The sequence below is a fragment of the Dama dama genome, chromosome 15 (genome assembly GCF_033118175.1).
Source record: "Dama dama isolate Ldn47 chromosome 15, ASM3311817v1, whole genome shotgun sequence".
Taxonomy (NCBI): domain Eukaryota; kingdom Metazoa; phylum Chordata; class Mammalia; order Artiodactyla; family Cervidae; genus Dama; species Dama dama.
In genome coordinates this window covers 81,465,555-81,479,692 of record NC_083695.1, presented here as the reverse complement: position 1 = coordinate 81,479,692, position 14,138 = coordinate 81,465,555, and the positions used below count along the sequence as shown (strand labels likewise).

The window sequence follows — 14,138 nt, the reverse complement described above, 5'->3', positions numbered from 1 at the left end:
TCTAAGTAGGAAACAGTTTTAGAAATATATAGTAGCTATATGGATATAACAAGATATACTTTAGAATTGTTATATAGAATTAAATTTTTTGAATACAAAGAATTTAGAAACTGAATATAGAATTCTTTGTATACTGTTACTATCCTTTTATAAAATAAAATGACCAAGAGTAAAATAATCAAAAAGATTTTCAAAGTTTCAATTTGAAAAGAAAAGCTCAGATGATTACTGAATTAATACTACCAGCACCAAGGAAATTTGCAATGGCCTCAAAACAGCCTAATTTTCATTTCTAAAAATATTATTGATATAAGAAATGGAAAAGATGAGAAAATACTTCAAGAATATTTTTTATTATTTAAAAAGTAAAATAAAAATCAATGAAATGCAATTTTCAACAGAGAAGCTTAGAGTCTTTATGTTTACAACTCTGGATTTCACTTATTTCCATTTCAAAAGCCAACTGATACCACTCACACAGTTTTATTTTTAGTATCGTATTGGACAATTTTTACATAATTAGAATAAGGTAGTAATAAAATGACCTTATAAAAATGTCATTATGAATCACAAATTTTAAGCTAATTGATGATCCAGCATGTTGTTTACTGTCGTGAGTCCACATTAATGAATTTTTGCTATAGAAATAGCAAAATCACACTACCTTACAGGAGGAAAGTAACTTAATGATCATCGAGTCCAAATTCCCAGTGAATATAAGGGCACTAATGGCCAGATGGTGCTAATGGTAAAGAACCCGCCTGCAAATGCAGGAGACGTAAGAGATGCAAGTTGATCCCTGGGTTGGGAAGATCACCTGGAGGGGGACATGGCCACCCACTCTAGTACTTTTGCCTGCAGAATCCATTGGACAGAGGAGCCTGGCAGGCTATGGTCCATAACGTCACAAAGAATAGGACAGGACTAAAGCAACTGAGCACGCATGCATGAAAAAGCCATAGAGGGTAAGGGGCTTGTCAAAATCACACATTCAGTTATGACAGAACCAAAATGAGAACCTAATTATTCTCACTCCCCTTGCTCTCCTCAATAGAAATATGTGGCTAGCCTCTCTACAACTTCAGGCTGATTTTTTAGGGAAATCATTCATGATCTGATTTCTGGAAAAAGAAATTAAGGCAGGATGAAAAGTTCACAGAGTTATCTGAAGCTCTATCTCAGCACCCTTCCTCTGATACGCCCCTGCCCCTTAAATAAATTTAAATAGAAAAGCAAGAAGGATAATGGTTAATGAACCAAAATTTATTCCCATGGTATTAAAGCGATACATAAAACTACAATGCCATTGATTACAAACAATCATTTGCTTAAAGAATAACAAAATATGTAGGTAGTATGACTGGTAAACATGCTTCTTTTACCCATTAATGACAACTGCAGAGTGACCAAATCTGTTGACATCTCTATGAAGATTTGGTTTCGGAAGTATTTTCCATTCATCACAAGCTAGAAAAATGAAAACAGTAAAACAAAACATGAAATAAAAGAACAATTTAAGACATATACTACAAAATAATCACTGGACAAATAAAGATAAAATACTTCAAATTAGGAGGCCTTTCATTAATTTCCCATGACCTACAATTTAACGTCATTACTCAACTAGCATTATTCCTTAAATAAAAATAACTTCTGTCTAAAATTCCCACAAATAATTTTATATGTATGAGAATAAATGAAAAAAGGAAACAAATTAGGTGTACTTTATTTTGGAGGGTAATTTCAATGACATATTTTATTAAATAAAACAAGGTTCATATGGCAAAATTCATGAACATCAATATTGGAAAAATGTATTATAAAGTTAAATCATTAAATCAAATTTTACATGTATGCATGCAAAATTAAATAGAATATAAGTGAGAGAAAGCCTAAAATGGAATCATCAAAATAAAATGTTTAAATCAGTTTAATAATATGATATTTCAAAAGAAAAGTTTTCATTTTATGCAAAGAAGAGCTTTAGTTGCAAAAAATAGGACAAATGAAAAAAATCTAAACAGTTCATTAGCTACATAAAGATTATGGAAAGAAAATCGATTAAAGAAAACTTTTTCATTTAAATATAACCTCAGAATCCACACATATATTATTAGAGATTTTGAGATATCAAATAATTCAGTATTCAGTGACTAGAAACATTCTCAAGACAGTGTTCTAGATTTTATCCTCTTAGGTGTAACCTATTTCAAAGCAGATCCAGGTATTTAATATAACTACATAGGTATAACAAGCTTTAAAAACATTTTTATTTTGGCAACTTAGAAGCCCTTCTAAAACAGAAAAAAAATCTGAAATACAATTAGTTGTAATTGTTTAAATTACGTGTTTTCCTATATAAACAGCCATATATATTACACCAGAAGTAAAATAAATTTGGTTTCATTTCAATATTATTACTAGTAAAGATCAAGGGAATTACAAAAACCAAAATCATAGCTTAGAAAATTAAACTGGGTCATAGAGGATCTTGCTGTGATTTATGTCGGAGAGTGTTTTGCCTATGTTCTCCTCTAGGAGTTTTATAGTTTCTGGTCTTACATTTAGATCTTTAATCCATTTTGAGTTTATTTTTGTGTATGGTGTTAGAAAGTGTTCTAGTTTCATTCTTTTACAAGTGGTTGACCAGTTTTCCCAGCACCACTTGTTAAAGAGGTTGTCTTTTTTCCATTGTATATCCTAGCAAAACTAAACAAATGGGACCTAATGAAACTTAAAAGCTTTTGCACTACAAAGGAAACTATAAGTAAGGTGAAAAGACAGCCCTCAGATTGGGAGAAAATAATAGCAAAGGAAGAAACAGACAAAGGATTAATCTCAAAAATATACAAGCAACTCCTGCAGCTCAATTCCAGAAAAATAAATGACCCAATCAAAAAATGGGCCAAAGAACTAAACAGACATTTCTCCAAAGAAGACATACAGATGGCTAACAAACACATGAAAAGATGCTCAACATCACTCATTATTAGAGAAATGCAAATCAAAACCACAATGAGGTACCATTACACGCCAGTCAGGATGGCTGCTATCCAAAAGTCTACAAGCAATGAATGCTGGAGAGGGTGTGGAGAAAAGGGAACCCTCTTACACTGTTGGTGGGAATGCAAACTAGTACAGCCGCTATGGAAAACAGTGTGGAGATTTCTTAAAAAACTGGAAATAGAACTGCCATATGACCCAGCAATCCCACTTCTGGGCATACACACTGAGGAAACCAGATCTGAAAGAGACACGTGCACCCCAATGTTCATCGCAGCACTGTTTATAATAGCCAGGACATGGAAGCAACCTAGATGCCCATCAGCAGATGAATGGATAAGGAAGCTGTGGTACATATACACCATGGAATATTACTCAGCCATTAAAAAGAATTCATTTGAACCAGTCCTAATGAGATGGATGAAGCTGGAGCCCATTATACAGAGTGAAGTAAGCCAGAAAGATAAAGAACATTACAGCATACTGACACATGTATATGGAATTTAGAAAGGTGATAACGATAACCCTATATGCAGAACAGAAAAAGAGACACAGAAATACAGAACAGACTTTTGAACTCTGTGGGAGAATGTGAGGGTGGGATATTTCAAAAGAACAGCATGTATACTATCTATGGTGAAACAGATCACCAGCCCAGGTGGGATGCACGAGACAAGTGCTCCGGCCTGGTGCACTGGGAGGACCCAGAGGAATCGGGTGGAGAGGGAGGTGGGAGGGGGGATCGGGATTGGGAATACATGTAAATCCATGGCTGATTCATATCAATGTATGACAAAACCCACTGGAAAAAAAAATAATAATAATAAAAATTAAAAATAAAATAAAATAAAATAAAAATCTGTAAAATGAAAAAAAAAAAAGAATATTAAACTGGAAGAGTAATAAAATATATCTTGGGTTGTATCTCCCACAATACCTAAATACCCTCCACCAAAGGGGTATTTTTAAGTTGATATAATCTTTTTAGTTCACAAAGTACATGAACTTACTAAATATTCTGAATAAAGAGAGCACAAAGGCACAGAAGCCTAACTTTACTAAACCCAGTGTTTTCCAATGTTTTATCCATAGCACTATTTACATTGCACCTATTTACATTCCCAGGAGACAATGCTCTGAAGATCACATTTTGAGAACTATTATAAAGGCCTACATGTAACATTCATAGTCTATCATTTTTTTACATGCTAAAGTTCACTTAAGAAATGTGCATTAATATGCACATAGTAATATTAAAAATTTCCAAGTGCTTTCATCTGCATAATTTAAATAGTCTTTGTTAAGAATCCAGTGAGGCTGACTGAGCAGGTATCACCATATGCTAGAAATGAAGAATGAGACCCAGGAGAAGTTAAGTAATGTCCTTAAGGCCCATTAGATTACCTTTGTTTTGCTATAAATTATGTTTATGAATGCCTGATTTATGAAAGTATATTGATGGGATTCTGAAAGATTATTCCCATTTGGAGAGAAGGGGTGACTTGTAAAGGGTAAAGACTTTGAAAAAGAAAAGAGATGAAAATGTTAGAGACAGCCAATGAGTTAGCATAGACAGATTTTAATCACGCCACCAAAACCCAAGACATACACACACACACACACACACACACACCCCTCACATGGCCAATAATTCATAAATTGTGTGTTGAATATAGCATTCCAGCAACAGAGTTAGAAACGTGAATACGCTTCAAGGAAAGGAAACAGAGTCAAATGAAAGAGTAGGACTTCTGGAAACCAGTTTATCATAAAAACCTCCAAAGAAGAATCATCTCCAGCATCATTTTTGGGACATCTGGTGTCCAGAAAAGAAAGTGACCCAATAATATGAGCCTACCCAGAACTGAAGAATAAGAAATTTGGCCCATCATCCAAAACAACTCAGCAGGAAGGAGAAAAGCAGATTTCAGAGATGAGAACCAGGAAAAATGCCCAGAGAAACTGTTTAAGAAGTGAGTCAGGAAAAAGAGCTGAGAGAATAAAGGTCATTTTCTAAAAATTAGGCTTTTATAAGAACTCTTTCAGTTCTACAAGCTACTGTCTTCAGGAAAGAAGAAATATTTTTAAGCATACAGAGTAGTAAAAACAATGCCATTATAAATACATACACACCAATACCCAGACTTGTCAAACCCAGTATTTTACCATGTCTACGGTAGAGTTTTAAAGAAAGCATTACATATACGATGGCGGCTCCCTGGATACTCCCTCTCAAATTTGATTGCTTTATGTCTTCTGTGTTTGGATGCGATCACTATCCTGTATTTGCTTATCAAGTTCATATTTATGATCTGTATAGAGTATCTTTGTAGGTTATATAACTTTATATTAGTACAACTGGTATGAAACTATGCAAACTATGTGGATTTTTCTCCACCTTGCTTACTCTGTTCAACCTGTTGTTTTTTGTTTTTTTCACCATTTTAACCATTTTTAAAGAGAACAGATCAGTGACATTAAGTACATTCACACTATTTAGAATTCATCATCATCATCCATCTCCAGGGCTTTCTCCATCTCACAAACTGTAACTGTGTACTGACTAATACCTACCCATTCCTCTCTACCCCAGCCCCGGGTAAGCATTATTTGACTTTTTTGCCTAGAAGTTTGACTGCTCTAGCACCTCAAATTAATAAAATCATGAAGTATCTGTCCTTTTACGACTGGTTTATTTCCCTCAGCATGTATTCAAAGTACATCTGTGCTGCAGAATGTTTCAGAGTTTCCTTCCTTTTTAACCCAGAACATTAATAATATATACATTGTATGCATATATGAAACTTTTGTATATACAATGAAATATTATTATATTATTAAATTGATTTTATTCTGTTAATATTATAATATTATATTTATATTATTAACATATTACTATTATATTATTGTATTATTAATGTTTGACTGCTAGAGCAGTCAAATTTGTTCTAATTTATTCTTTGACTGTGTGGATCACAACAAACTATGAAAAATTCTTAAGGAGATGGGAATACCAGATCACCTGAGCTGCATCCTAAGAAATCTTTATGCAGGTCAAGAAGCAACAGTTAGAATTGGACATGGAACAATAAACTGGTTCCAAATCAGGAAAGGAATATGTCAAGGCTGTATATTGTCACCCTGCTTATTTAATTTATATGCAGAGTACATCATGAGAAACGCTGGGCTGGAGGAAGCACAAGGTGGAATCAAGATTGCCAGGAGAAATACCAATAACCTCAGATACGCAGATGATACCACCCTTATGGCAGAAAGCAAAGAAGAACTGAAGAGTCTCTTGATGAAAATGAAACAAGAGAGTGAAAAAGTCGGCTTAAAGCTAAACATTCAGAAAACTAGGATCATGGCATCTGATCCCATCACTTCATGGCAAATAGATGGGGAAATAATGGAAACAGTGACAGACTTTATTTTTTGGGCTCCAAAATCACTGCAGTTATAACTACAGCCATGACATTAAAAGACGCTGCTCCTTGGAAAAAAAGCTATGACCAACCTAGGCAGCATATTAAAAAGCAGAGACATTACTTTGCCAACAAAGGTCCATCTAGTCAAAGCTATGGTTTTTCCAGTAGTCATGTATGGACATGAGATTCGGACTGCAAAGAAAGCTGAGTGCTGAAGAATTGATGCTTTTGAATTGTGGTATTAGAGAAGACTCTTGAGGGTCCCTTGGACTGCAAGGAGATCCAACCAGTCCATCCTGAAGGAGTTCAGTCCTGAGTGTTCCTTGGAAGGACTGATGTTGAAGCTGAAACCACAATCCTTTGGCCACCTGATGCAAAGAGCTGACTCACTGGAAAAGACCCTGATGCTGGCAAAGATTGAAGGCAGGAGAAGAAGGGGATGACAGAGGATGAGATGGTTGGATGGCATCACCAACTCAATGGCCATGAGTTTGAGTAAGCTCTGGGAATTGGTGATGGACAGGGAATCCTGGCATGCTGCAGTCCATGGGGTCACAAAGAGTCGGACATGACTGAGAGACTGAACTACACAACACTTTCTTTGTTTATTCACCCATAGATTGATATGTAGGTTATTACCAGATTTAGGCTACTGTGAGTAATGCTGCTAGAAAAATGGATGTACAGATATCTGTTCCTTCCCTGTCATCAATTTTTTGTGTGTATATTCCCAGAAGTACAATTGCTAGATCATTATGTTTAAGTTTTTGAGGCACTTCTATCCCTTTCCTATAGTGGCCACACCATTTACAATCCCCTCAGCATTGCACAAGGGTTCCAATTTCTCCACATCTTCGCCAAAAACTGCTATTTTCTATTTCTTGATATTATTTTACACCCATCCTAATGGGTGTAAAGTAGTATCTCACTGTGGTTTTAATTTGTATTTCTCTAATGATTAGTGACGTTGGATGTTTTTAATTTCCTTATTGGGCCACCTGTATATCTTCTTTGGAGCACTATTGAACAGAAAGCTTGTACATTAACTTGGTCAAACTTACTGTTTTCTTTGTGATTTTCACTTTTTACTCTTACCTCAAGATTTTAAAGATAATCTCTAATTTTCTTCAAAAATGTACAGTTTGGCTTTTACTATTTTTATCTTCAATCCATTTGGAACTTATTTTGCATTTGTTGCATTGATCTAACTTAATTTTTCCCATATACCACATTTCCCAGATACTTCTCAGTATATTTCAATATACCAAAAGCCTAGAACCATTTTTTGAGCATTTATCCCTGACTCACTATTTGTCTCATTTCATTTCTACACTGCCATGGTTTATTTTTACTCCAGTTGCATATACATACACACACACGCACACACACACACACACGCAAAGTTTAAAAGTCAAATAATCCCACCAGGCTCACCACAAAAAACATCTCCTGATCCCTTACTACAGGCTATGTGCTGTGTGCTGTGCGAAGCCATTTCAGTCATGTCCGACTCTTTGTGATCCCATGGACTTAAGCTCCCCAGGTTCCTCTGCCCATGGGATGCTCCAGGCAAGAATACTGGAGTGGGCTGCCATTTCCTTCTCCATTCTACAGGCTATGGAAGCCCAAAATAGAAAAGCAAATAGCTGTTTCTAAGTTAAAAAACACTTTTAATTACTATAATAATACTGTATAAAATTAACTGAAGAATTCACCAAACCTTGTATAGTCTGTTTAGATGGGCGGTGGTGGTGGTGGTGGTGTTTAGGCACCAAGTCGTATCCAGCTCTTTTGCAACCCCATGGACCGTAGCCCACCAGGCTCCCCTGTCCATGCGATTTCCCAGACAAGCATACTGGATTAGGTTGCCATTTCCTTCTCCGGGGGATTTTCCTGACTCAGGGGATGAACCCAGGTCTCCTGCACTGCAAGAGGATTCTTTACCACTGAACCACAGGGAAAGCCCTTTTAGACAGGTAGAGATTCCTAAAGTAAGTGGTAGCCATGACCTTTCACCTAGTAAAAATAATATGCTAATTGCTTACCAGTGCTATAAAATATTTACTTCTCAGAACAACTCTGAGGAGTAAATATTTTTGTCACTGTTAAAAACAGGGAAAGAGTCTTTAGAGGTTAGTTAACTTCCTTGAAGTCATTAAATATTAAAGTCAAAACAAAACCAGATCTCTAACTTCTTTATGCTATACTGCCTCAGCACATCATCAAAAGATCCTTTTTGATATAAACATTAACTTCATGAAAATAAAAATATTCTTTTTAAGTACTCAAATCCCTTCAAAAGAAAAGCATTCAGTACAGTATTTAATTACACATGAGAGCAATTAATTCTGACAAATAATAATACAACACAATTCTACTTCTAAAATTCTTTGCCTTTTAACATATGCAGTAGTAGGAGGTAAAGGTTTTATAACTATCTCTAGGACATCACCTTCAATTATACTAAATGTTCAAAAATAATTATAAACAATATTTGTGGTAGACATTGGTGCTGCTCAACAAATATTCCAGTTCTCTTCCTTAAGACCTATGGCAAAATGATACTCCCATACTCCTGAGAACCTGGATGTGACAGTATGACTTGTTCTAGTCAAGGAAATGCAAGCTAAAGTGATAATGCCATTTCTGGATGGAGCCATTTAATTGCCAATAAAAGAAAATGTAATGTAGCCTTAACCTCCAAGTGATAGAGTAAGCAAATATGTCCTCCCCACCATCACTAGACATGAATCAGGAGTGAAAAATAAACTTTTATTGGTGTTAATCTTCTGAATTTTGGAAATTTATAATGGACATTGATATGAGCTGCCTAGACCATCATTCAAGGCAGAAACTGTGTCACTAAGAATGCTGTCAGTGAACAGTCATCTGCTTAAGCTCAGGAACTGTCTCAGTAGCAGAGAGTCATTTCATTCAAGGACACATCTTTCCAAGGATGACCTATACGCAATGGTTGATCAAAGGAGGGTTTTGAATATCCCGCCATGTCAGCCCAATATAAAACAACTCTGAGCAACAATTTTATCTCTGGAGATCCTTGTAGGGCTGATTGAGGTTATCCTTCCAGCATCACATTCCCTTTGTCCAACCCTGTTTCCTCCTCTGCCTCTTTGGAGACATTGATCTTAAGGATACTCCCAATGGAAATCATGAATACTAAACTCTATTGTAACAGTCTGTTTCCCAGAGAACTGAAATTACGGCATTTGGTGCCAAGAGTGGTACAAGAATACAGGAAATAAAATGGAGTTTGGGAGCTGAAGCACAGACTGCAAGGCTAATAAAGAAGAACCCATCACTGGTGGTAGGTGGGGCACAGACAGCAGTCAGCACGAAGTGGCCATCCAACTGTTAAAACTTAAACCAGTGGTATATTAGGAAGGTATGTCCATGGAACATAATCCTCTACAGGTGTGAAGTATTAGATGTTTGAGAATCATTAATATTAAAAGTATTACTATACCAGAACTCACATCTACTGCTTAGTCATACTGAGCTCTAGAAAAAGAAAATGAAAGGTTGGGAAAGCAGGCCTCCTTAGTGCCTTATAAATAGGCTCCCAAATATAGAGATTCTGCTAGTTAGAGAAAGTCCACTATTCCAAAGATGAGATCCTGATAGGAAGAGAATAAGACCCTGGCACAAGGGATGGGGACATCTGAGTTGATGCCCCTGAAAATCTCCCCAAGTTTTGCATTCTCAAATTCTCCTCTATCAGCTGAGACTGCAGAAGTGGTCTACCCTACCCCACTGAGAGACAGTACTCTACCCTTGTTTGAACACAATGCAGAGGCCTCCCTCAAGCAAGACCTATACCTTAGTTCAGAACCTGCACACACTGTTCATAATGGCCACTAGGCCTGTAACGTGGCTCAGTATAACCTTACCACATACAGGCTGGGACTTCTAAGAAAAGAAAGAGGCTACATCCCAAATGATCTGTAAGACCCAGACAGCACACATTGGCAATAGTTGGGGGAGTACACAAGGTATGAATTGTCCAAGGGAGTTTGATCAAAAGGGTCAGAACCTTATAATGGATTAGGAAGAATTTATTTATATGAAAGCACTCTCCAAGATGCAAGATTTAGGATTCATTTCCTTACAAGAACCCTGGAAGATAGTATGAACTCACTACTAAGATAACCCCTATTGACAGCAAAATAAACCATCGACAAAATGAAAAAGTAATTTATTATTGAGTGGAATAACATGTTTTAAATCATATATCTCATAGGGGTTAATATTCAAAATATATAAGGAATTCACACAACTCAATAGCAAAAAAAAAGAAAGCCCAAACAATATGATTAAAAAATAGGCAGAGGAAATGAAAAGATATTTTTCCAAGAAAGACACACAAATGGTCAACATGTACATGAAAAGGTGCTCAACGTTCCTAGTCATCAGGAAAACGCATATCAAAACCACAAAGAGACATCACCTTACACATGACAGAATGGATATCACCAAAAAGATAAGAGATGACAAGTGTTGGCAAAGATGTGGATAAAAGGAAACCCAGGTGCCTTGTCAGTAGGAATATAAACTGGTGCAGCCACTATGGAAAACAATATGGACGTTCCACAAAAAAACTCAAAATAGAACTGTCATATGATGCGCCAATCCCACTTCTGGGTATATATCCAAAGGAAATGTAAGCAAGATCTCAAAGAGACATCTGCACTCTCTTTCACTGCAGCATTATTCTATAGCCAAGTTACGGAAACAACCTAAGGGTCCGTCAATAAATCAATGGCTAAAGAATGCGGTATATACCTACGATGGAGCGTTATTCAGCCATGAGAAGAAAGGAAATTCTGCTGTTTGTGACAGGTATGGGAGCTTGAAGGTATTATGCTAAGAGAAATAAGCCCGACAGAAAAAGACAAATAATGAGCCTGGCATGCAGCAGTCCACGAGGCTGCAAAGAGTTGGACACAACCTGACAACTGAAAAACAACAAATCATTTATATGTGAAATCTTAAAAAAAAGAAGTCAAACTCAAAGAAACAGCGAGTAGAAAAGTGGTTTCCAGGGGTGGGAGAAATAGGGAGAGGCTGATGAAAAGGTGCATACGTTCAGTTATAAGACAATATGGTCTAGGATCTAATGTATAACTTGGTGACAACAGTTGCTAACCCAGCACTGCACACTGAGATTTGCTAAGTGAGTAGGATTTAAATGTTCTCACACATAAAAAAAGAAAATCTGCGAGGAGATGATGGGTGTACTAATTAACTAGATGGGGGGGAGAATCCTTTCACAATGTGAATTTATATCAAATCATCAAAATGTACACTTTAAATATGTTACAGTTTTATCAACTACACCTCAATAAAACCGGGGGGAAAAGGATCACTTCTAAAAACGTGGAAAATTAGGCTATGCTAAGTAAAGTCAAAATGTCATAACAAACATGAAAAGCAGAGATTAAAAGTCTAGGAATAAGACAGTGTCACTGTTGGGAAAAGTAGCATGTGGAATATACAGAAAGTCCCTGTGAAAGAATCCCAATGCAGATTCTACAAACATGTCAAACACCATGCCATCTGCAGTGGAAATCCTTACACCTCTATTCCTGTCATGTTATTCAGCCATGGTAGAGATGGAGTGCTTGACATGGACAACTAAGTGACCACGGGCTCAAAGTTTTCTATCATGATATTCTGTGTAACACCAGACAACCCACCAGTTCATTACACAACAGAACAGACCAGAAGGTATGCTATTTACTGAAGCCCTGACGTGATGCTGAGAGGGATACTGACATCACTAAGAAAGTGGTGGCTTTCCTCCACGGGCCTAAGGTGATGGTATAGAAAACCGTAACAGAACTGTGCTCAGTGATGGAGACAACAGGAAAACTGGGGCCAGCTGGTGACACTTAACTGGTGCAATTATTGTAATAAGTAGTAAGGTTGGAGTATCAGTCAAGGGGACTGACCTGTTGAGAATTACAGAGACATTTAACAGAACACAGCATCCCTAGAAGCAAAATAGATGGGTAGCCAGCGAGGGGGCTACCTAACGTGTCATCGGAAGAAATCAAGGATAAATGATCAGAATTTGGATGGCAGATGGTGCAACGAAACGTCATAATTCACCACTCAATTTCTGGACTTGAGTCACTTTTTAAATCCAGAGTTGATGCATTTAAAATTCTGGAGCCCAGGAAGAAGGACCCTGCAATACCACAGCAAGTGTATATGCTAAGAGAGTCTCTAGTTCTTCCTCAAAGGTACCAATGGTCATTTTATTGGGTAACCCCAGCCTAGAGAAAGAAAGAACCACAAACATGTCAGGTACTGCTGGACACAGGGTCTGAGTTGACACTAGCACATCACGGCCTCTCTGTATAGTAGGGACAACATGGGGATGACGAGACTAAAGGCATCCTGGCCAAGGGATGAGCCACTGGCTCTGCAGGCCTATGGAGTGGTCATAACCTAAGTCTGTAGATTAATAACTGGAATAGACATTCTTGGCAAATGGCATCATCCCCACCTTGGGTCCTTGGCTGTTACACTGAAAAAGAACTGTTACCCATTGGTTATAAAATAAGTTTTAAAATACTGTTACATTTCAGAGGGAGAGATTGGGACACATTAGTATTATTTTAAATAACCTACAGAATGCTGGATAAATGTGTTCTTTTCTAGCCCTATCAGAAAAGAGGACCTTGAGCAGTATGCATTCATATGGACTAGAAGAGCATACATTCAAAATTTTGCTTCAGGTTTATGTTAACTTTTATTAGAATACACTTGGTCCAACTGAACATCTTGCAGAACATTTTATTTTTCTGCTACATCAATGACATCATTCTAATAGTGCCAGATGAATAAGAGCTGGTAATGCAATGGAGGCCTTGTCAAGACATAGATACTTCAAAGGGTGGAAGATAAAACCTACAAAGATTCAGAGACCTTCCATGTTACTAAGTTATTTAGGAGTCTGGAGGTTGAGAACATTCTGAGATAGCTTATCTGAACTGAAACACCAATTATTTCACTTTTCAACTCCCACTGCAAGGAAGAAAGCAAACACCCATTAGGTCTTTGGGGGTTCTGAAGGCAGTATATTCCATTCCTGGGAATAGTGTTCAAACTGTATACTGTAAAATGTCAAAGGCCGCCAGCCCTTGAGTACACATCACAGCGGAAAACAGTTCTGCTATAGACCCAGGACACAGTGCAAACAGTCCTGCAGCTAGGGCCACATGACCCAGTAGATACTATAGCTACTGGTGGAGTCACTGTTGGAAAAAAGTATCATGTGGAATTATCTGGAAAGCTTTTGTGAATGACTCCCAAAGAAAACCCAACACACAGGTCAAAGGCCCTGCCATCTGCAGTGGAAAATTTTACATCTCTAGTCCCACCACACTATTGATCCCTGGCAGAGATGGAGAGCTTGACATGGGTTATTAAGTGACCATGTTTTCAGAGTTTCCTGAAGTTGTCTCTGTCATCAATAATCACAGGAACATAGAATGGAAGCTGATCCAAGACCAAGCATGAGCAAGAGTGCAGTGCACAAGCAATCTGCATGAGCTGGGAGCTCAGGCCTCAGGTCCTCTACCGAGCTGCCTCGGCACTCATCCTGCATCTCACAGCCTCAGGTCCTCTACCGAGCTGCCTCGGCACTCATCCTGCATCTCACAGCCTCAGGTCCTCTACCGA

At 37.3% G+C, this 14,138-nt stretch overlaps 1 protein-coding gene across 1 annotated transcript in view; it reads right to left on the bottom strand.

The window, feature by feature from the left end:
* ATRNL1 (attractin like 1) overlaps positions 1-14,138 on the bottom strand; it is a 766,939-nt gene that overhangs the window by 618,322 nt on the left and 134,479 nt on the right. Inside the window, exon 11 of the mRNA XM_061162736.1 lies at positions 1,383-1,467. Within this exon, the coding sequence (XP_061018719.1) occupies positions 1,383-1,467 (85 nt within the window). The remainder of the gene's footprint in view (positions 1-1,382; positions 1,468-14,138) is intronic.